General features: G+C 38.7%; 2 protein-coding genes and 1 long non-coding RNA gene across 3 annotated transcripts; 1 reads left to right on the plus strand and 2 right to left on the minus strand.

Annotated features, from left to right (window-relative positions):
* Positions 1 to 1,864: 1,864 nt before the first annotated feature.
* Positions 1,865 to 9,773, minus strand: mydgf (myeloid-derived growth factor). Its single transcript, XM_037770862.1, has 6 exons — positions 9,528 to 9,773; positions 7,073 to 7,123; positions 6,820 to 6,881; positions 6,436 to 6,517; positions 4,358 to 4,430; positions 1,865 to 2,457 (listed from the first exon to the last, which is right to left on the minus strand). Exons 1-6 carry the CDS (start codon positions 9,690 to 9,692, stop codon positions 2,378 to 2,380), a joined length of 513 nt encoding a protein of 170 aa, XP_037626790.1. The 5' UTR covers positions 9,693 to 9,773; the 3' UTR covers positions 1,865 to 2,377.
* LOC119488880 lies at positions 4,438 to 5,586 on the plus strand. The gene is made up of 2 exons (XR_005207043.1): positions 4,438 to 4,583; positions 4,685 to 5,586. It is a non-coding gene; the product is annotated as an uncharacterized LOC119488880 (long non-coding RNA).
* A 7,894-nt stretch (positions 9,774 to 17,667) lies between the features above and the next one.
* On the minus strand, positions 17,668 to 23,952 carry loxl5a (lysyl oxidase-like 5a). Its single transcript, XM_037770467.1, has 7 exons — positions 23,273 to 23,952; positions 21,077 to 21,506; positions 19,890 to 19,998; positions 19,294 to 19,431; positions 18,106 to 18,262; positions 17,907 to 18,002; positions 17,668 to 17,787 (listed from the first exon to the last, which is right to left on the minus strand). Exons 1-7 carry the CDS (start codon positions 23,870 to 23,872, stop codon positions 17,668 to 17,670), a joined length of 1,650 nt encoding a protein of 549 aa, XP_037626395.1. The 5' UTR covers positions 23,873 to 23,952.
* Between the last annotated feature and the right edge of the window lie 901 nt (positions 23,953 to 24,853).

The following is a 24,853-nucleotide window of genomic DNA, read 5'->3' on the forward strand; positions in this document are numbered from 1 at the left end:
TATAAAGTTCATATGAAGTCTCATTTCTATGCTGGCCGTTTTCTGCATCATATAAACTGAGTTAAAATAAGGAATACATTAGTGCTGGTACTAAAATTACAGTAGTTTTAGACAGACATGACGGGGGCATTAAACCGCTCTATGCCATGTTCACGGTGGCCCGGGCTGACAGTGCTCAGAATATTTAATGCCTCTACGCTGGCACTCAAATTTCTCCTCTCTTTTCATGTTTACCCTTTTAACAAGGCTGTGGGAGGTTCAATCAGATCATGACTGACATAACAAGACAAAAACATTGAATTATCTCCAGAACAGTGACAACACGTCTTTATTCAAACATCCATCACATTTCATCATGAATCAGAACGATCAAAAAGTAGAAAAAAAAAAAAGGAAAAACATGTACAAAATAAGTAACATCTTGTGTTTTTGTCTATTCTGGATCAGCATCCGGACGTGGTTACTTCCTGTTGTGACCCCAGAGGGAGCCTCGGCGGTGACACACAGACGTCCCCAGCTGAGTGTTTCCTCAACCTCTAGACAGATGACAGGATCCAAACCCCGACCAAACAAGGTACGGTTCTCTGTGAGTAATCCCACCGCAGCATCAAATCAGCACAATCCTCAAATCTGAAATCAATCCTCAGAACTCATCTTGAGGACACTTGTGTGGATCTAAGAAGATTGGATCAATGTAAGGAAGATAAAGGTAAATCCTGCTCGCTACATAAGGGAGTATGTACTTCTGAAACCTGCACAATACCCTCGCTGATGCACACATGTGCCACCACTGAAAGATGAAAGTTCCAAGAGGGGCTCAGGAGCATCTCTCTTGCATACAGTATATACTACGATCCAAATGTGTGTGCACACGCCATATATCTTGAGTTTCTTTTCAGTTAAACCTCAAACAGTGTAATTGTGAAGTCATGGGAATATTCTGAAATTAGAAAACAGTATGTCACAAATAAGGAAATGGTTCTTCTGCTGCAGGTGTCTAATTAAAATGATCAAGATTAAAAGGAACAGTGTGTATCATTTAGGAGGATCTATTGGCAGAAATAGAATATAATATTCATAACTATGTTTTCATCAGTGTTTAATCACCTGAAACTAAAACCTGAAATCGTTGTGATTTCGTCAGCTTAGAATGAGCCGTTCATATCTACATAGGGAGCGGATCCTCTTCATGGAGTACGCCATGTTTCTAAAGTAGCGTTGGTTTCCGTTGCCGAGGGGCACTTACCAAACAGTATTTGACGAGTTGGGAGTGAGAACGGGATGTCTAGAGAGAGCCTTTCATGTTTTTACGTTACCTGAAGGCCACTGTAGTTGTCCGACACGCTTGTGAGTGCAAAACCGTGGTACCGCCGTCTGACTTCTGTTGCTCCTAAAGTAGTGTTGTTATGGTAAGGATGGCCTCTGAGCGAGGCGAACGGCATTTTGCACTCGGCAGCTCACGTTACCGCAGTCTTGGAAAGGGAGGAGTGAGGGAAGGGGTACTCAGTTGGTTGCAATCTGCAACCACACCACTAGATTCCACCAAATCCTTCACACTGTACCTTTAAGGTAATTAAAATAATAATCATTTGTACTTATTACATATGTCTTATTTTCTCAACAATAAATTCACATTGACACTGTTTAAGATGTATCCCAAAATGATCTTCTATCTTTCTCATAATATCGTGTTATGAAGCTGCTATCTGCTCTATTACAAGTATCCCTTCTGGCCAAAAACACAAACATAATTTATAAAAAAAAAAAAAATGATTTAGAGGATAAAATGTGTGCTTACAGTTAGCTGGAACAGATGAATATAAACAGATGGAGAGCGAGGAGCTCAGAACAGAACAAGATTGTGGAAAATGTAATTGTTTATGTGTGCGTGATGATGACGCTATTGGAGATTATTCACTTTCCTCTCAGGATTACACGAGACGGATAAATCCCTCCCTTCTCTAAATGTGTTATCTATACTCTACAAGCCCCCAGACACCAATCCTCTATACATTCACATACGTCTCCAGTGGATCAGAGCAGATTTGTTCACTGTAAATCTTATAGCCTCAGAAACTAAGAAACAACTATGGAAGCACTTTATCTTATGGCAGAATTTTAACTAGGACATTATGTAGTAAAGGAAAATGTGAATACTAAACAGATTTTTTTGTCCCAGGCAGCATTTTTAAATTGTAAAAACATACCAGGTAATTAATGTACCGACACACAAAGTGCTGCAAAGGTAATCAGTATCATCCCACTTCAATTTTTGGTTGTTACTCCCATAAATCCTCATCCTTCATTGACTACTGAGCTCAAACACAGACTCAGAGCTCACAGCACATGACCGAAGCAAAGTCTGACTTCTGACCAATTACAGCTCATCATGTCGTGTCCGTCCAATGGCGGTCAGTTTGGAGAGTTGAGCGCTGAACTTTCCGTCTCTGTGGGTTACTGGAGGTCAGAGAGGAGAGCAAATTACTGTCAGAGACAATATTAAAACAAAAACACAGCATGATTGATGCAAAGCACCTGAAGCCAGCCAGCATCATCTGACTGCAAAGCCAGCAGTTTTAGACCTGCAGGTCTAGTCCGACCTGCGCTGCCTGTTGGCAACAACAGCAGATTAGATCTGCAGACGTAGATGTGCGCCACCTACAGGTAATGAAAGTAATAGCTGCTGCAATTTTGACGTTAGCAACACCTCAAACAATGACTGCTTTTTAATTTCTTCTTTGTTCTGTAGGTGCTGCTTCTGCTTGAGGTTTAAATGTAATAGTTTTGTTCACTAGAGCATATTTTCTGCTGAATAAGGAAGACCGTAGTGTTGATCCTGCTCATAGTCTATCTGCTGTGCTCCAGATTACTTTGAAGGAAAGGGGGTGGTTCATTGTTCATTGTTGACTGAAAAAGAACAGGTGTGGGATGCAGCCGGTCAAAGGAAATGTACTTTAGGTTGACTAAGTTTTGTCTTTAGTGATGGATATTCAAACAATTAACTTGTATTAATTCATATCACTCTGTTGATAATTAGTGGAATTCAAAATTTAGCTTTGGATGGGTGCTTATTATTTATACCGTCCATGGGTCTGTTAAAATGTTAAGTTCAGGTCAATGGTCGGCAAAGGCCGCTTTATTTCATGTACGCATCATCACAACGGCTTGTATATCCGCAGTCCTCGGTCTTCCGGTTTCCGTTTTGAATGAAGAATACAGACTACCGCGGCTTGCTGGTGTGGAGAGTTATTTCATCTCACGCAGGCACAGAACGTACTTGGTAGTTGACCGTCAGCTGTAGTCTTTGCGGTGTGTTTGAGTGCAACTTTTTGGACAAGACAAAAGGCGACGTGAGGTGACGCAACAGGCGGCCTACATCGCCGCAACAGGCGGCCTACATCGCCGCTAGTTCTTTGATGTCGGATTGGTGTGTCTTTGCCTTTAGAGTCTTAAAATACACAATAAAGCAGGGTATGCTTTAGGGCGTGGCTACCTTGTGATTGACAGGTCGATACCACGGCGTTGTCCGGTCTGGGAGTTGTCCATGTTTTTGTCTTACAACTTCAACCCTTTCACAGAGTGTTTTCAGTTCATGAACGTGAATTGTAACATTTTTGGGCGCATAAAATCTTTTATTCAGCGTTCGGTTGTACTTCGCTCCATCCTCTGGTTACAAAAAACCAAGATGGCGACGTCAAAAAATGCCAAACTCGAGCCTTCAAAACGGCAGTCCACAAACCAATGGGTGACATCACGGTTACGACATCTGCTTCTTACAGTATATACAGTCTATGTGTAGAACTGGTCTGATAGTGACTGGACGGTTCCCCCTTGTGGTGAATCTGCAGCCTGCTAAATGTGAACGTAGTCGTTTGAGAGTGAATTACAAGCCAGTTCATTGATATATTTTACATCTTCAAAAAAGCAATTTACCTCCTGCGCTACTGTTAAGAAGTTTATCCCTAGAAATCATGACTGGAAGTGTTTCCCAGAGGTCTCACAGCGACGGGATTATCCTAAAGTCTGTGATAGTTGCTGGGAGTTGAGTCCATAAGCCTCTGCACTGTCGTGTCTAATCTGCTGTTACAGTAAATTGCTGTGTGACTTGTCAAATCCTGCTAATCACAGTCCGGAACTGGAGCCACAGTGGGGATTTGTGCAGAAACTGAATAACAACAAATAATGCTACAGGGACAAATGGCAACCCACTCACAGCTGGAGCATATGCTTTAGAGGGAAATCAGCAGGGACCTCACGACGTGATGAAGGGAGGGAGGGAGGGAGCGAGCGAGCGAGAGATTGACGTGACAAGCTGAGGGAGTTGATTGAACGCTTGGAAATACAATCAATTTCTCACCTGTTGATTCTCCTACGGTAAATTCCTCCGGCTTCAAAGGCATGTCACTCTGTCCTGCAGCCGACGTCTGAGACTGGTGACAAGTACAGCAGCGGTGATGAAGAGGAGGAGGAGAGGGAAGAGAAGAAAGAAGGAGAAAAATAAACAAAAACAGGATGAGAGGCGGAACAGGAGACAATTTTTTTGCAACAGACGGGCCGGGAGTGGAGGAGGATATGGCGACAAGGTCAAGGAGACACTGTGCGGGGGTGGCAGGTGCGTTGTGAGGTTATTTCTGTCCCATCATTTAGTGAAGTTATTTTCTGTGTGTTTGTCTTCTGCTTGCAGGGCACGGAGCCAGAGCAGGAGGAGGAAACATGTGCTCTCACTAATGACAGAGTGTCAGGACTGCCCTTGCTGGGGGAAGGAGGCGTGTCAAGGTGTGCTTCACTTCAGCGACGACCACATCAGACACGGCGGCAGACCGCCGCTAAGTGACTGAGCTCAGGAAGAGTCCAGACATTAACCTTCCATCAGACATTATGTGCAAAGACACGTCGAGTTTGACTTCCAGGAGAAAATAAATCTTTTCTGTTACTTTGACCGTCTCTGCCTGTGTTAGTTTGTCAGCGTTGGTGCTGGCTGGGATGTAGCTCCAACCATCATTAAAGGACAATGGATCGAAAAATGTACGGCAGCGAATGATGGGTTTCCATGGATACATAAGTGGAGGGGATGTGCAGTAAAGCAAAAGACAGGTCCAAAGTGCAAATGGCAGCGTGTTTTTATTCAGTTCTACTCAGGACTGTGTGGTCAGGTACATTCAGCGGTGCTCTGGCTCTCACATGATGTTAGGTGACATTTAATCTTGCGTAGCCGGACCTTTGTGTCTGACGGAGGTCTGGAGAAAACCTTATTTAAATCATTTCGGTCCATAGCATTACTTTGTTGGTTCAAAGTGTTAGAACGGCAAACCGTGGACGCTTTTTCTATCTGACAATTGTGGTTAAATGTATAGCTTAAACAGACGTAAAACCTTCTCTGGTTCCAGCTTCACAGATTTGCTGCTTTTCTCAGCTTTATATCATTATAAACCAGGAAACGGGCCCGCTATGGCAAAATAACAAGGATTTTTTCACAGAAGAAAAGATCAAAGTGTAGACGTTAACAGCAACCAGCTTTGCGGTCAAAAAAAGCAAAGTAAAAAAACCAAAAAAAAACCCTGCCTTAATCTGATCCCTGAGCCTGACTAATGTGTTGCTGTATTGCTGGTGCATACAGTAGGTGGATGCTTTATTATTTGCAGGCTACGCAAAAATGTTCATCAACTGTGTTTTGCCTTCATTTTATGACATTTGTGCAGACACTGTGGATTCTATGCTCTAAACTTGTTTTGGGGGCGAAGCAAAGAGAAGCTTTAATCTCTAAACACTGACAGGGTGCATTAAAAGTGCGCAGGGAAAACTTTTTACTACACTTTGTCTTAGTTAGGCAGTAAAGTGCTGGGAGCTTCTAGCTGCCCAACGTGAGCTCCACTCCCACTAATCACTCAGTGGGGAAAAAAGCTGAGGGGCTAAAGCAATTCAACTGTTATCAGCTCATTAAATGTGCTTTATCAGTCATTATTAGCCTCATAGACGAGGGTCAGTAGGGGCCTGCTACGCCTACTACGTTGGAAAAGTGAAAGCAAACACGTTCTAAATGTTACGTATTGAACACAAACAAAAAAGTTCTTAAGGTTTAGACAATAAAACCACTTAGGTTGTATTGTTCGCGTACCACTTTGTTTCATATGTGGCAGCGGGGTGTTGAAATGATCAGTGGACGGGATCACATCGGACAAAACAGAAACAGACATTCCGGACCGTAATGGAAATTTCAAAGGAGAACAGATGTAGCACTGTTGTCGGAGAAGCCAATTCCTTAATCTCTGATGACATATCATGGTCATTTTATGATTTATTACAGTAAATATATTATATATTGTTCCTTTAATTACATTCACTGCTATCCCTGTTGAGACCAGTATCAGCTGACAACATAAAAACAAATGAATGCCAACAGGACAGTTAAGGGAATCGTGTTTCTATTATACTTACATATGCATTAGCATATTCAATTTTGGTTCCTTTCAGTTCAGCTTTGAACTGCGTGAAAAACAGGTATGATTTCCCCTGAGGCCTGGCAGGAATGAAACAGAAATATTTGTTAGCAACATTAAGTCATTTGCATACATTCATCTGCTTATTAAAGTCAACGGCGAACATGAATACATTTGAACCAGGAGGTTATAAACGCTGTTGTGTTGTTTATCTGCTCTACCGGGGCTGTCGTGATTAACTACAGTCAGACGGTGACTCAGTGGAAAGAGACACAGACGGGACAAACTCTCACTGAAGACACAATGAACATCATCAGGGTCACTTAGTCTCGTTGCAGTGTGGGTGTGCGTGTGTGTGTGTGTGTGTGTGTGTGTGTCTCACCTCCACACAGAGCAGGAAAACAGTTTGTCGTCGTCACTCAGACCCACACTCATCAGCCATTGCTGTTTGGCACAAAAACATGAATATTTAAGCATAAAACCTGCTATAATTAAAGATTTATAATCAATAATATGATGCTGGAGACTGACAGAGAGACAGAGAGAGAGAGAGAGAGAGACCACATAAAACCAGCATACTGTGATTCACTGTGATCATGGCAATAAAATTAATGAATTGAGAAAGAGAGACTCACCTCATTGGTTCCCCCTTGTGAAGCATAAGTGAATGAGCATTCATACTCCTTCTGAAATAAGACAGTGTAACATAGATCTAGTTAGTGCATCAATAAAACTGCATATTACTTTCATTTAGGGCTGCAACTAACGATTAAGCTCTTGATTATTTTCTCGATTAATCGATTAGTTGTTTGGTCTATAAAGTGGTGAAAAAGGTCGATCAGTGTTTCCCAAAGCCCAAGAAGACGTCTTCAAGTGTCTTGTTTTGTCCACAACTTAAAGATATTCAGTTTACTGTCATAGAGGAGTAAAGAAACCAGAAAATATTCACTTTCAAGAAGCTGGAATCAGAGAATCATGACTCTTTTTTCTTAAATAAATTACTCGAACAGATAAATCAATTATTCAAATAGTTGGTGATTATTTTAATAGTTGACAACTAACAATTAATCTTTGCAGCTTTATGTTTATTATTGAGCTATCAATTAGTTTTACATGCTATTGATTATTGATTTTCCATCAATCTACTAATTGTTTTTTGTTAAACAGGCATTTCTGAACTAAGAGGGAAAATGTCAGATTGCTGCTTGGTTTCAGAAGTGTCTGCGTCAGTGTAGATTTGATTTTTTAAAATTAATTCACAGTTTTTAATCGAGTAGCCTTCCGAAGGTTTCTTATCATTATAAATTCGAAGGTCTGTTCTTGCTGCTAGTCTGATAATAATATTTTGGAGACATCAGTTTGTCCTCTGGTAAAGACATTTCTCACAGCTGACGTTTTAACGTGTTCTAGAGGACATTATCGGTGTAAATTGTGCACGAGGAATCACTACTGAGCAAGGGCAGAGCAATAAATCAATATTAGCGCTTCTTGTCTGTCAGCAAAATCACATCATGATGACATAATTTCTATTGTCCAAAGTAATGACTTTAGAAACTGTAATTAGAAACTTTAGTTATGGACTACACATACGAACAGTTTAGTCTCGTATGTGATTTTGCTAACATTTGCCATATTGGAATATATATCAATATTGTATCCTTATTACAGGGAAATATCATTATAATGGTTTCAAACATATTGTCAACCCTCCCCAGAGCCACCATGTTATTAGTAAAACCTGAGCTTTTCCTGCTATGTCACGTCAAAATGTCTGCTGGGAAAAAGACCAATTGTGATGGGCATTTGTTATTATTTTAGCCCATTTTATAGTCAAATGATTAAGCAATTAATACATAAATATGTATATAATAAGAATAAGACAATAAAAAACAAGTAATTAGTTGTAGTCTTTATGTACAGATATTATATTAAAACGTTACTTTCACCTCAATACACTGCATCCTGTCTCGCTGACATTATTTTATGGATGGGTAAAAACTTTTTAAAGCTAAATGATTGTTTTAATGGGACCCAAAGCAGCAAGGAAAGTGCACCCAGTGCTTGGTGGCCTTAGCAGAACAGATTAAAACTGACATCACAAATATGGGAGTGATTTTAAACTCTGATTTAAGTTTTAATTCTCATTTTAATAATGTTTTCATCTCAGTAATATCACCAAAGTCAGACTTTCTTTAACTCAGTTTTATTTATTGATTTTTAACATTTTATTGTTGTAATTTTTAGTCTTGCAAAATTGTATTTATTGTTGTTTATTTCAGTTTTTTGCCTATGAGAAGCACTTTGGGCTGCATGTATCTATGAATTTATTTTTTATTTAAATTAATTTAATTTAATTTATTTTAAATTTGTATTTAACCAAGCAAGTCATTAAGAACAAATTCTTATTTACAAAGTCAAAGCCTCTTAATATCATATAATGTATACATTTTTAGTCTTGCAAAAATTGTATTTATTGTTGTTTATTTCTATTTGTTGCCTATGAGAAGCATTTTGGGTTGCATGTATCTATGAATTTATTTTAAATTTAATTTAATTTAATTTATTTATTTTTATTATTTTATTTTATTTTAATTCTTAATATCATATTATGTATGCAAACATATATGAAAGGTGCTATATAAATAAATAAATAAAATTGATTTTCAAACTATATAAAAACAAAGCAGTTCAGTCATTAAAAGGTGTCAGCCAATGAAAAGGAGCCATTGTGTCACGTAGCAGCGACGTGTCAGCCTCTCACAGGCTGTGACGTCATCACGCAGTTCAGTTATGTCAAAGAGTACAGAATAAACACAGAATATATTGAATGTTTGACACATATTTATGAAAGAAAAACACCTTTTAGACACACAATACATATTGTGATATGTTTAGCTGTGTAATTATTCTGCCAGCTACTTAATAATCAATAATAATGAAGGTAATAACAACGATATACACGGTGAATTAGCCCTACAACTGTCGCTTTGTGTCCGTTGGTGTTTAAAAACGTACAATCAACTGTAGCTTTGTGTCCGTTGGTGTTTAAAAACGTAAAATGAAAGACAAATACTTAAAACAGTCACTTACTATCTTCTCAGTGAAAGTGTACACCACTCCTCCTGGTTTCACGTTAAACTCCACCGTCTTCGTCCCGTCAGCAGAAGCATCAACCGGGAGAAACGCTGAGATCAGCACGAATACGAGCAGAAACGCCAAATTAGCAGCACAGAAGTTGTTTAGGGAGGTCATCATCTCTTCTTCTTCCTGATGTCTGCTGCTGCTGCTGCTGGTGTGTCGCTGAGAGAGGCTCCCTGTGTAACCGGTATCCCCCGTCCCCTGTTAATGTCGTCACATGAGGCGTCACATTCCAAAACAAGGAAACAAAATATGATTTATTTTTTTAATTGAACAAATTCAAATTTACAAACAACATGGCTCATAGATCATTGCATTAGAGTAAAAGGACAAGGTGCATACAGAACAAGAACAGATAAAATATGTAAAATTATACATGAAAATAATAATAAATTAAATTAAGGGCTATACCTGTAATTCATGTTATTCTATTATGCTAAGAAGTTTCAATGCATTTTTGTTTTTCATGACTTTAAGGGCTTTTATGTAAGAAAGAAACTCAGAATGAAACACATTAAACCTAGGTTTCACTTGCATATACTTGGATTTGTGCAAATACAATTTTCCAAGAATGAGAATGTTATTCACCAGAAAGTCATCTTTGTTATTGTCCATGACAAGTCCATAAACAATGACCTTTTGAGAGAAGTTTCCCAGATATGAAACTTTTGGGAAAAGCCAGTCATGTATATCAGAAGCCATAAAGCTCCTGAATACATAAAATGAAAAAATAAATGATCAGTAGTTTCAGTATCATCACAAAATACACAGTTATTGGTTTCAATTCCAAATCGTTGTCGCAACAAATCACTGGATGGATACACTCCATTTAATATTTTAAAATGGATTTCTTTTGCTTTGGGAGTTATGGGGAATTTTAGATATTTAGTTCGTAACATGTGAATAGTTTCTTTCTGATAGATTTGTGAAATTGAGTTTCTGTAAGATTATAAAGGGTATGAGATGTGATTAAACATATTTCTAATTGTTTTGTTTGGGATTTTGATTTCACTAAAGTCACAGCCACCAACTAAAAGTTGTGGTAGACAAGGTGTGATAGGAGTAGGATTTGTTAAAAATCCTCTAATCAAGCATATAATAGAGTTGGGGATGGCTTTAGTTATGGATTTAAATATGTCACGATTGCCAATTAAATTATATCTAAGAGAAATTCTCATACGACATGAAACAGCCACTATCAACTAAGTGAGACAAAATATGATAAAACCAACATAAATGACGAATATGGTAATAAAAATACACTCTTTTTCGATGTAGCTTAGAGATAAATTTATTTAAATATTGATGAATAAAAGTATTAATTCATTGTAACATTACCATTCATGGCCTCACGATGTCGCCCTTGTTCGACCAATTTTTGTACATTTATTTGAAATGCAGACAAAGTAGAACCATTATTACAATATCTAAATTTATATTCTTATGACAGCATTTGATCTAAGTATCAGTAAGCATAAAGTAGGCCTGTAGTCGTTTGACAAATCAATCCCAACTCAAGGTCCACTGAGCTCACATCAACTGGTCCGTCTCCATGACAACAGACTCCATCCACTGATGATAGTCACACTGTGTGACCATTAAAACCTGCAGAATAAAGCTGGGGAGTGGACCTTGAGTTGGGATTGTTACAGTAGATTTTTAAAGCTCCAAATAGCCACACAAACTATAGTTAACGCTATCTGACTGTTTGGTTATATACACTGTATACGTCTCTTTTTTTACTGCCTGGCTGCAGCCCAGGATGTCGTACGCAGGTATAAAGGGGAGAGGGGCAGAGTGCACATCTCATCTTTCCAAATTTATGACATGCATTAACATATCAGTGACGTTTCTTGTCTCAATTCAAGGTCTCATCTTATTTTTTTTATCATCTATATCATTCCTCCTAAACATGACAAAATATAATCAGCAATATTTTTTAATTAAAATGTATTATTATAGGTTAAGATAGGATCAGATAAGGCTTTATTGATCCCTTGGGGAAAAGTTAGCCAGCAGTATATAAAGTAATTAAAATCAGCCCTACCTTCACCAGCTGCAACATTAAAGTGATGCTTACACCTGAATACAATGTTAAAATACAATACTCTGAAATAATGGACCACTCTGCGCAATGAGTATGTTAACTTTTGGTACTTTACTGTTGTACTTTTGTTTAAGTAAACTTTTGAATGCATGACTTTACAGTGTGGCTTCTTTCACCACTGAGTACAGAACGAGTATATATATACTGTATATATAATATATAGATAGATGGATGGATGGATAGATAGATAGATAGATAGATGGATGGATGGATGGATGGATGGATGGATGGATGGATGGATGGATGGATGGATAGATAGATAGTAATTTTATATATAGATTTTTTATTTTTTATTTGGTATTATTATTATTATATTATTTGTTTTTATTTATTTATTTATTACATTTATTTGAGCATTAATTATTAATACCTGGTACAAAATATAGTAATGTTTTTATGTCCGAGTCATCCTCTAACAAAATGTCTACAAAAATCTCTCGATAACAAATACTGTACATGTACATTCCTCTCTTTTTCACAGTAGAACAACACTTTATGTTACAGGAGACATGTCTGCTCCTACATGTCTGCATGTATGTTTTTATACGTCTCTGGAGCCATAAAGCGTCTTCCTCCTGACGGATGAACAGATGTTTGGTATGGGAGGAGACACCTTAACGTTGTCTCACACTCGTGTGAAATCCATAAAACAATACGAGCATTTAGAAGCAGATTCAGGCCAAAAAATAACTGGAGGGTTTCAGCTGAATAACCTGTCCGCCCTCTTCACCCTTCGCCTCACCCTCCTCCTCCCCTGTTCGCAGCCTCATCCGGGGCCGCCTCCCTGCCCAGTCCCACTTCCCAGCCCAAAAATAATACAATAACAGGATTAATAACAGTATGCATTCACTCAGGCAGCCTGTTGAGTGTTGGGATATTTACATTGCAGCACTGGGAGGAAAAGTACAGGGGTCATTAGGCACATTCTTCTGTTTCAAATAGGGAGAGCTGTTAATGATGTGTAAATGGTCAGACTCAGGGAGTCCCTCGTCCTGCCCAGGTAAACATTGTTTCCTTTTCTCAGGATGTCAGAGGAGAGAAAAATATTCAGTCATTTCCCACTGTGCTCACACAAACAGCTTCTACTCTTTGCTATAAACAAACAGTTCTCTGCAAAGGTAAATATGCAGACCACATATCCAGACAGAGAAACACAACATTAGTGCGGCGCTGGCGTCAAGTTATTTCAGTAATGATGCTCACACTGGAGACTCTATGTTCGAAATCTACATGTATGTGTAGATGCATATACATCAGAGTTCATTTAGCACTTTTAAAGCTGTTACAGAGCTGAATCAGCTCTATTGTGACTTCAAATCATTGGATGATTAATCATATAGTTGGTATTTGTTATATGCATTGTTATTTGTCCTCTTGTGGATGTGTGAGTTCATAATTGTCTAAACGTGTTAAATGAATTCTGAAGGACTTATATGAACACTGGCATCATGGTGTTGATTATTACACTGTCAATCCCACAGACCCTTCAGCAGATATTTCATTATGAAGTCATAAGCTTTGTTCAAACCCACAGAAGCTTATTTTGAATTCTTGTCACCAGGTTTCCAAATGTGTGACTCAAAAGACATGTAATGGTACAGCTATAACCATAATAAACCTCAGAGACTTGAAAGTTTAACTTAAAATAAAACAAGAATCAGAAGCATGAAGGTTGCCGGGGTCGGTATTGACAGTTTGTGTCTGTACAAGGAACAAACTTGTGTCACTGCAGTCTCGCCTGTTGGCTCTGACACTTGTTGACCGGGCGTCTCAGACAGTCAGGCTTCTGGGCACAACCTCACAGACCTGCAGCCCGTGATAAGAATGGGTTCAGCCGCGGTGGTGCTGCTGAGGTCAGCAGTTTGCAGTCAGGTTTTCCTGGCCGTCTGCGGATCTGTGGAATTTCTCTCCTCCTCGCCATCTCCAGCGGGGGCAGGCAGCGGCCGACCGGCAGCTCTGCCCATCCTGCACGCCCTGCAGGCTTCGTCCTGCCCTGAGCAAACAGCACCTGGAGCGGAGACGGCGGAGGCTCTGCCCTGACCCTCTGTCACACTCAAATTCACATCAGAGGATCTCTGACCAAAGATGGTGAGAGCTGCACAGAGAGGCCATGTTTGGGTAAGAGGATGAGGGAAATCTGGGGTTATAAAATAGGGTCAAGCCCAGATTTTCCTCATCTCTGATACTTTCTTTGTTCTTTCATCTTTTGCATCCATGTACCTTTATCATTACAGCGATGGAAAGTACATTTCCTCAAGCAATGTTATTTTGAGGTACTTGTACTTTACTAATACTCAACTACATTTCACAAGATGTCACAAACGGGCTTGTAAGGCCATGACAAAGAGGGAGACAATAATTTAATAGACAACAAAGGTATAAAAAGCACATGGAGAGCGGAGGTCAGTGGAATCAGTAGTGAAGGGTGTACATGAGAGTGGAGATGGTGTGTGAGTGTAGTGGTGTGCATGTAAACACAGTAAAGGAAAGAACCAAAGCACAACTAAAGCTGCAACATAACTAAACAGGTGCCTGCAGGGAAGGAGAGAGGAAGACTGTAAGCAGGTCTTTATAGACTGGAAACACTGGGTGGCCCAGGTGCTCCCAGTTGGCACTAATAGTATAACTAACAGATTGGCAGGGAAGGGCAGTGGTCGTCACAAGGGCAGTATTGTACTTTTTAATTCAGCTACAATTTACAGCAACAGATATAGATACTTTTTGGATTAATGTTTCACCAACAAAAAAAATATTGATTATATTTTGATTAACTGATAAGAATAAAACCTGCAGTGGTTGGGAACCATGGGACTAAACCACCAAGGCTTCTCAACATGGCCACGGCTGAGGTGCTTTAACGGTGCTAAAAGCGCTAACAGTACAAACAACGGCAACAGTGCTGACAGAGCTAACAGTGTTAACCTGGGGGGGAACCAGAGGGTTGGTGCTACGTTTCTGCAACGGCGCAATCGGTTGAGACGGTGTTATCAGCTGTAACCGCCATATGAGAGCAGTGCAGAGCGGCAGCCATGAGCTAGCCAGTGGGGCACGCTCACATGCACTAAAAGGCACGCGAGGCAGATTATAACACACAGGGAGGGAGAGTGACTTCATTCTCTGCTCAGGTAGACATTACTCCACTATATCTTTACATAGACAATAGTTGTTTGATGCTATATTAATGCTCTTGATATAGAGCACCTTGATAATGTTATATATAATCATATATTAGTCACAGGAGGCATTATTCTGCAGAACCAGATACCTGAAGTACAGTTTGCTGATAATACTTTTGTACTTTTACTTGAGTAAGATTTTACTTTTAGATTTTTACTTGTAATGGATTTTTACATCGTTGTATTAGTACTTTCACTTAAAGTAAGTGAAGGATCTGGATACGTCCTTCACCACTGTATTGATGTGTTTCAGCACTGAATGTACAATAATGTTAATGCAGTATGAACATCCCATCTATAAAACTTTCTCCTTCATTCATAACTTGTGTGAAATAACAGATGGAGATCATCTACCCAGCAAATGAGGACGAAAGTACGCGGCATCAGAGGAACCCGCAGCAGGCTATCACCATTACCGTGAGTGCGAGTGGAGGAGCCGGTGACCTGCTGCGGCCCTGATGTTGCCATAAGACAGACTGTGTAAGTGAGTCAGTGAGTGAGCTGCTGCTGCAGAGAAGAAAATACACTCCATGACCTCAGCTCGCACCTCCCTGCATATTTACCTCATGAACATCCTGAAACTGTTTCCTTCTTCAGTCAAGGCTTCGCATGAAAGTTGCTGAGATCTTCCACTTTACAAGGACTTAATATACAGTCAAAAGCTTCAGAACCTTTCACCTTCACACTCCTATATTTAACATTACAAGACTATGAAGAAATATATTTGTGCTGGACAGCAAAGCTCGTTGGAAAAAAAGAGCAAAAAGAATTGTGTTAAAAAATAGCTGCGTTGAGTATTAATTCATTACCACGTCCCAGTCAGACAGTGTCCATAATAAATCTGGTGACAGAGTGTAAACAGAGCCTTCCCAGACACCTCACATTGCCAGATGACTAAATGTTTTCTCCATCACTCATCTACTGTAACACAACATGATAAACATGCCAACAACAGGCTTGTGTGGTGTGAAGCTCTCGAGTCTTTCGCTGTCGTTTCCGAGAGACATAAATTAACGTGCTAAGTGGAATCATTTCAGGTATTTCTCTGAGGTGTGTTATTCCAAAAGCATTTAAGAAATGTACCACTCGTCACTCTTAATGGCCCTCAGCCTGTGTTAACTGCTGTTAACGGTAAATGACTTCATGTTGTTAAATATTTGTTCAAATTATCCCATCAGTGGTGACTATTTAGATTATTTAATTTTTTTAAGTAAGGCGTCAGTCTTCAATGGTATCTTTGATTCCCAAAAAAAACTTTATTATAAAATATAATAACAAACAAATCAAACAATCATCACTAGATTGTAAAAGAACAGGCTATACATTTGTGTGACGGTAATATACACAAAACTGCACAAAATCCTACACGCCATTCTTCTAGAAAGACATGCATGAGAGTATATGGTTTTTATATTTTAACAGCACTTACAGTATAAGTCTTTAACTCCAATACATCAATATTAGACAGAGGATCTCTTTCTCTGACTAGACAAAATGCTAATACATTTCAGGGGAGAAGAGCACCGTTGTTTTCCTCAAAATAAGCACCAATTCAGTCACACAGTATGACTGAATGAATTAACATCACTTCCTCAAAGAGTAACTTCTGTATTTTTCAACCTGGACCCTTTTTTCCCATGTTTTTATGTTTAACTGACTAATAGGGACAACAATTTCTGAAATTGGTCCAGTATTGAGGGGTAGCGCTGTAGACGGCAGCTGCTCACAAGCTGCAATATGGTGTTATTGGGGCAAGCTGGCAGCGTCATTTACGTCCACTAAAAGTGTTTATTTTTGTCATGACAGGCTCTGATTGTTATTAAAAGTGTCTGACATTATGATAAGAGTCTCATTCTGTAATCTGGCGAGGTGACGTGGTGCCGGAAGACAGCGGTGGAATAGTGGAATACATCCATGGTGGAAACGTGAGTGGCAGCCGGGCAAAGTTTGTTGTGCTGGAGTACAGAGAGCTTAGCTTAGTGTTATCTAAAAGATTTTCAATGTCATGGCTGAATATTTAGATGATTTCCACAATGTGGATGAGGTTTTTGATTTCGATGGTAATTATTTGAGCCATAGTATACAGATATTCAGATTTCACAACAAGACTTCTCCTTGAGCGGGACTTGGACGCAATAACAAACAGACTGGATCAAGCAAAAGTTAAGAAAAACGTTTTATTTCTCTGTAGGGTCCTTTCCATAATGTTGTCAGTCACTTATAATAACAATATGAGCCTGTCAAAGGCAAAAACAAACACTTTTCGTGAACGTAACGTCACATTGACGCTGCTCACTTGCCCTCACAGCTCGTTTCACATCTGCTGGCTGCAGCGTTATCCCTCAATACTGGACCAATATCAAAAATTGTTGTCCCTATTAGTCACTTAGACACAAAAACATGAGAAAATAGAATCCAGGTTGAAAAATACTGAAGTTACTCTTTAAGAATAACTTGTTTTCTTTTTATTTGTGAATCACGCTAACACACTTTCCTTAGACTTTTCTGCACACATACAGCTAACAGTACAGTGTTGCATTGTTTAAAAATGTATATTCTTACAAATAACATAAGTTAACATCCAGCCAGACTGGCTCTAGCTACAAAAATATCATAAATACGAACAGATTAGAAAACATTTTAAAGTAAAACAGCTGCACATTAAGAGCAACAAGAATGTATTGTAAGTTTCTGAGGGGAAATGTTTGTCTTCAGTCAGGTCAGCTTCTGTGGAACAAAGAATAGACATCAATGATGAGCTTCTTGTTTTTATCTCAGCTATAAATGCATGAGAACATATAAGACTGACTTACACAGTGATCCTGCAGTTTCTGGCCTGGACGTAGCTTCCTGTGTACCTGATGTCGCAGCGCACCTCGTTGTTGGAGAAATCTGACTCCTGAACCGTCTGAGAGGGGTTCACTGTCACCTGAGAAACAACAGAAATATTTTATTTAATTCCAGCCATAATGAAAACATGCTGTTTTTTAATAATCTGATTATTATGTATTTATTGTTCTATTTCATAGAGCAGTTCTACACTCCCACCTTGAGTATGTAGTCTCCAGGTGGTACATCAGTGATGTCGATCCACTGGCAGTCGATGTTGGCGTGATACGTGTCGTAGCAGCCGGGACCGAGCCCCTGGGAAAAATACAAACTTACATCACTCTTGGCTGAAGGAGAAGAGTGATGGATGGATGATTGATGGAAAAATATAAATAAATCACAGAGCAGGAAGACCAACCTGTGTGTGAGCAGTGCAGGCGTAGCGTCGTCTCACCCCCGGGTCACAGGATGTGTCCTCCAGACAGAAACTGGCCTTGTGTCCCTCGGCGACCTTCTGTCCAGTGGAGACGTCCAGCAGGTCGTAGTTACTGAAGGCCTCCATACTGTGGTAATGCCTGCAGATATACACACACAGAGAGAAAGACACACTGATCAAAATGAGACTGCAAAATGTGTTGTGGAAATGATCATTTCTGTTGTCTTGGTCATATTGATGGTAGGAAAAGTTATTGATATGGTAAGATATTGCAAGATTTGGCCAGTGGGAAAGAATGTTTTTATTATCAAGCGGAATAAGGGGAACTATTATGATGACATGCTCTATAGCCCCTCCTCTCTGTCTCCATATTACTGTCTCGCAATCAGTTGTCATCTCCCTTTTAATTTGTTAGAACTTATTGTATCATAATTTTATGTATTTCCTTTTTTATCAGGATTATTCTTATTTTAATGAATTTCAATTTATTTTCTACTCACTTTTTTAATTACCATTATTATTATTATTATTATTATTATTATTATAATTATTATTATTATCATCATTATCATTATTATTATTACTCGTTTGGCTGTATCTCCTTACTCTTATTTTATTTCTTGTATTTTATTAATATCTTTTTTATTTATTTTTATTTTTATTTGAAATGATGATGATTAAATGAGTTTGCCTCTTGGAGAACAAAGCACACGTATGGAATAATTGAATCAATGAATAAAAAGCTGCTGGGGTGGCTCTTAGATGATCAAATAGAGCACCTTTTCATCAGGAGCAATTTGGGATTATTACCCAAAGACATGTTACTGGGTTGTGGTTTTATCAATGACGCTGTAGTCTTAATAGATGCTGCATTATCCTTTAGCAGCATTATTTCTCAGTGTTGTGTATAAATGTTTTTGTTATTGCAACAGCACTGTTCATTTTGTCCTTTAATGCACCTTCAAATTGGCATATTTTATGACTCTGTGAGGACACATGGACTACATCTTAGTACGCTGGCAGCTAGGAGACTAATAAAAGAGACAAGTATAAGTGGAATATTATAATTTGTATAATTCCCTGTTATTATCTGACACCATCTAAAATCTAGTAGGTCAAAGAGTCAACACAACACTGTGCTTGAACTGGTTATAATAACACTGAACTCACTGGTGACAGCTGTGCCATTCCCACTCGTGTCTGGGCTTCACTGGGAGGAAGTCTGCTGTTCCCTGGTTCTTCACTCGCTGTGGGAACCGCAGCAGGACTCTGTAGTCCAGGTCCCTCACACTCGGATGATTTGCAGACCTGAAGGGAAAAGGGAACAGGAAGGGAATGAGTTTACCAAATGACACTAAGAAGACCTAAATCACTGAAAGCACAGCTGGGGTTGACTTGCACCACCTTTTTTGTTTGTGGTATCTTTACATCACTGCACATTCCTTCTGCAGTTTACATAATGGGGCATTACTGTGTGCTGGTTTCTGGTCTTGGCTCAACAGGTTTTTGCATTCACCTCAGGAATCCTTTTGCCTTTCACTTCAGAGCCTCTTTTACTGCTCAGATCAGAGGAGAGAATCTCGGGCGGTTGCCAGGTTTTTTGTCCAGCCGCTCTGTCACTATAGCTATAGCTTCCAAATGGGACGGAAGCCAACACACATCCTAATGTGGCAACTTCAAAGGAACCCTAAATGATTATCGTTATTTCTTTATAAGTGAATATTGATTTTGTGTTTAAAGGTGTAACATTTTATCACACAGTGCACCTGGAAAGACAGTTTTCTTCAGCAGCACAGCGAAGTGCGTACATCTGCACTCTCTGGATGTAAGAGGCAGCTTGGATGTAGTAAGGGTCAGGAACCAAGTCTGGGAGACCTGCAGAAAAAACTAAATTAATCCACAACTTTAAAACAATGTATACAATACATGCATCGACTCAAATTCTACTTTTCATTAACACTTTTGAAAAGTATAGTCTCTCTTCTGGAAAAGTGTTGGAAACTTTTCTATTGTAATCTCCAAGATAGCGGGGACAAAAATTAATTAACTATTTGGCATAATCCACAGAAATGTACGTGTTGGTTTGAATATGCATGCATACATCATCAGAATATTACCTTTGAGTTCCCTACCTGTATATACAAGTAAACATCTATTTATATCTACTGATTTGAAATAAAAAAATATATGAAATTGAACAAATCTTTAACTTTTTATACCTGAGGGCATTTGATATAAAGTACTTTAATAGCATACTTCAGCAGATTACTGAATGGAGAACTTTATATTCTGCACCACTGCTGGCCAACTAATGTACTAATGACTCGCTCCCAGTCTATCAATCAGCCATTTAATTTCAATTTTGCTCAGAGGCTCTCATACTGGAGACATTAGTTTTGTCGTAAGGGGGCATTAACTCTCACTCTCGTTAAAAATGCATTAGAAAAAAAAGGGATTTAAATTTTGAAAATGAGCCCGAGTCATCTGGGTCTCAGCATTTAGTGCTTCAGGGCATGCTGATTAAATTCAGACTTTCATTTCAGGGTGTTTTCATGTCACGTTTAAATGGTAACTTATTGTATTATAATATTATGAATTTCCTTTTTTATCAGGATTATTATTTGAATGAATTTCAATTTATTTTCTACTCACTTTTTTAATTACAATTATTATTATTATTATTATTATTATTATTATTATTATTGTTATTATTGTTATTATTATTATTATTATTATTATTATTATTATTGTTATTTGTTTGGTTGTACTGTATCTCCTTGCTCTTATTTTATTTCTTGTATTTTATTAATATATATTTTTTTAATTTATTTTTTAATTTTAAATGATGATGATGAAAAGAGTTTGTATCTTGGAGAACAAAGCACATGTGTGTGTCAGGCTTTCTACTTTTTTTAAACACTTTGGTTACACTTTGGTTTCCTGTCCAACTCACCGTTGTGGAAGAACCTGGTGCCGTAGCCCGGTCCTGGTGGAGGACGCACAGGGATCCTGTTTCTGCGGTCTGCCGGGTAAACATCATAGAAAACTGAGTTCCTGTGATGGATACTGTGTGGGTCCCGCGGGTCACCCATGTCCGGAGTCCTTGTTGTATCCGGCCTCGGACGAGGAAAGTGTATTTCTACAGCGTTACTGGACAGCGCTGTGGGAGAAACATTGGACTCCGGTGTGATTCTGGTCAGTGCGTGTGCTCTTTGCGCGCTGCGAGCGTCTCCTAAATGTGTTTGCTGCGGGATGCGATGCGCAGTCCCACTATCCTCAGCCATGGGGACCCATCCAGCTGTGGCGGAGGACCTGGCGGTTGATTCCGAGCTCTCAGATCCAGTGGCGGCCGGCCAATAGAGGGCGTTAGGGCGCCGCCCTCCCTAAGTCACACACAAAAAAAACATTACTACTACTACTAATACTAATAATAATAATAAAAATGTACAAATTGTCAATATTTGTGTTTTTTAAATATGAAATGCACCCAGTAATATGTGTAATTTGATTGTAATGTGATTATATTTTGTATTAATAATCTGAATCTGTAAAGTAACTAAAGTTGTCAGATAAATGTAGTGGGGTAAAATGTCTAATATTTCCCTCTGAGATGTACACTGTAAACAATTGCTGTTAATTTACAGCAAGATTTCAACAGTATTAACCTGTTATTGCTAAAAACAGTGCTTTACTGTTAATACAAAAGAAAACCTGTTAAATTACGCTCATAGGCCGTTTTTTAACTGAACTATAATGCATTCTTAAAATACATCCCTTTACTGCTGATCAACTGTCTAAAGTATCATCAGTAACAGTTTCATGCAGTATTTCTTTAATCCTAGGACCTGATCTGCTCATGTGAGGCTTGTACATTGTACATGATTGTAAAATCAGTGAATTAGCTTTATTGTTCTTTACTCACATGTTGTTATGGTTTGCATTCTGTGCTTGTAGCCAGCTATAGACAGACATTTTGGGAAAAGTGTCAACAAGTCTATTATAGCCTTTTTCCCAACAAGTGCCTTTAATTGTATTTAGTGTGACTATTCCTATGTCTGTAACCTGCTAAGTCTATTCATCTATGCAAAAAAATTATGTTTATTAAAATGTATGTAAAAAATACAACATAAATAGTGCATTAAAACAAATTAGTAAGATATTGTAAAAGAACGGTGAAAAACAGCTATATAATGTATCTTTAAACAGTAAATTAACTGTAAAATACTGTGAAATTAATAAGAAAAACAAAAAACAGTTCAAACAGTATTTTTCATTAACAGTAAAAAGCTGTAAATTTCAGCGACAGTATAATAATGTTAATTTTACAGTAACATAAAGGCAACCCTGCTGCCAGTTCTTTACTGTTATTTTACTGGGAAATTCTTAACAGTGTACTACTACTAATAATAATAATAATAAAAAATATATACAAATTGTCAATATTTGTGTTTTAAATATGGAATGCACCCAGTAATATGTGTAATTTGATTGTAATGTGATTATATTTTGTATTAATAATCTGAATCTGTAAAGTAACTAAAGTTGTCTGTAGAGTTGACTCTTCCACTTGGAATACAATAATTGTTAACTATTTAACTGCAGTTATTTTACTGGGAAATTCTTACAGTGTGGGGCTGTGCCACATCCAATCAATTTCAGCTAACATCCCGGTATGATTTAATGCAAAAAAAGTGAGGGTATCAAAAACACATTACTACTTTGCAGTTAAATAATTAACAATTATTTTATTCCAACAGGAAGAGTAAATAATTCTTTGAAAAACACAACAGTATAAAATGTACTCAGTAGTAGAATGTAACTAAGTACTTAAACACAATTTTGAGGTACTTCTACTTTACTTGAGTATTTCCATGTTCTGCTACTTTCTACTTATACTCAACTACATCTCAGAGGGAAATATTAGACTTTTTATTCCACTACATTTATCTGACAACTTTAGTTACTTTACAGATTCAGATTATTAATACAAAATATAATCACATTACAATCAAATTACACATACTACTGGGTGCATTCCATATTTAAAACACAAATATTGACACTTTGTATAATTGTTTTTATTATTATTATTATTAGTAGCAGATCTCATCCTGTCACCTCGGCTGTGCGTAAAATCCGGTGATCTTACCGGTGGTGAAGCAGTGGCCTGTTGTGCAGCAGCATCTCCAGTTGTGCCTCCAGATGTGCTCCGGCCTCCTCGTGGGACTCCACTGCCGGAGAACTCCTGGATGGTGCTGAAAGCTGCAGCGGTTCCGTTGGATGGTCCCTGTTGTGCACGGTAACCCACAGCCTCTCCGGTGGCTGCGAGGTGCGGTGGTGACTGTCTGTGTGCACCGGGTCGTCCAGCGGAGAGTAAATACTGACCCGCATCAACACCAAGAACCGACGCATCTCTGTGGCTCAGATGGTTTTGTTGAGAGTGACCTCCTGCTGCGTCCTGGAGCTCTCCATGTCTGGTTCTGGTTCTGGTGGATCTGCTGAGCGCAACAGGAGGGTGAAGTCTGTTAAAGCTGTTCTTAGTCGTCAATAAGAGCTGAGTCTGTCTCCTGGTCTGAACAGGTGATCGATACTGAGTCCCCGTGCTCAGTAAACTGTACACCTGTCCGTTATTCTCCCACTGGATCCGGTGTCTCCACGGTGCGACTCCTGCGCGTAAATGATGCTGACCGGCACCAAAACACACCAAAACACCCATCAGGCATGTTAATACAAGCACAGACTTCTCCATGAGCTCAATGTGGTGGTGGTGTCTCTATGTGAGGAGCTCCAACACTGAGACATTGACCTGAGTGATGCTGGGTGGGTGTTTTGAATTCATTCAGCTCCGTCACGCAGCTGCGCACAACATCACCACCGAGAGAGAGTTTGGGTTGAGACTTCTTCAAATGTTTACTCTCAGAAAAAAATGTCCAAACGTGCAACAGCCAGGAGCTACACTCTGGTCTCAGTTTAACCATTTCACAACCGCAGTGTTAAACTACACTGTTAAGAATGTCCCAGTAAAATAATGTTATGTTATATTAAATAATGTTATGTTATGTTAAATAATGCATGTTTAAAGGTAGATAGTGCATAGTGCATGTTTAAAGGCAGATAGTGCATGTTTAAAGGCAGATAGTGCATAGTGCATGTTTAAAGGCAGATAGTGCATGTTTAAAGGCAGATAGTGCATGTTTCAAGGTAGATAGTGCATGTTAAAAGGCAGATAGTGCATGTTTAAATGTAGATAGTGCATGTTTAAAGGCAGATAGTGCATGTTAAAAGGCAGATAGTGCATGTTTAAAGGCAGATAGTGCATGTTTCAAGGTAGATAGTGCATGTTAAAAGGCAGATAGTGCATGTTTAAATGTAGATAGTGCATGTTTAAAGGCAGATAGTGCATGTTTCAAGGTAGATAGTGCATGTTAAAAGGCAGATAGTGCATGTTTAAATGTAGATAGTGCATGTTTAAAGGCAGATAGTGCATGTTAAAAGGCAGATAGTGCATGTTTAAAGGCAGATAGTGCATGTTAAAAGGTAGATAGTGCATGTTTAAAGGCAGATAGTGCATAGTGCATGTTTAAAGGCAGATAGTGCATGTTAAAATGTAGATAGTGCATGTTTAAAGGCAGATAGTGCATGTTTAAAGGTAGATAGTGCATGTTTAAAGGCAGATAGTGCATGTTAAAAGGTAGATAGTGCATGTTTAAAGGTAGATAGTGCATGTTTA

Source organism: Sebastes umbrosus, chromosome 5, assembly GCF_015220745.1.
Source record: "Sebastes umbrosus isolate fSebUmb1 chromosome 5, fSebUmb1.pri, whole genome shotgun sequence".
NCBI classification, from domain to species: Eukaryota; Metazoa; Chordata; class Actinopteri; order Perciformes; family Sebastidae; genus Sebastes; species Sebastes umbrosus.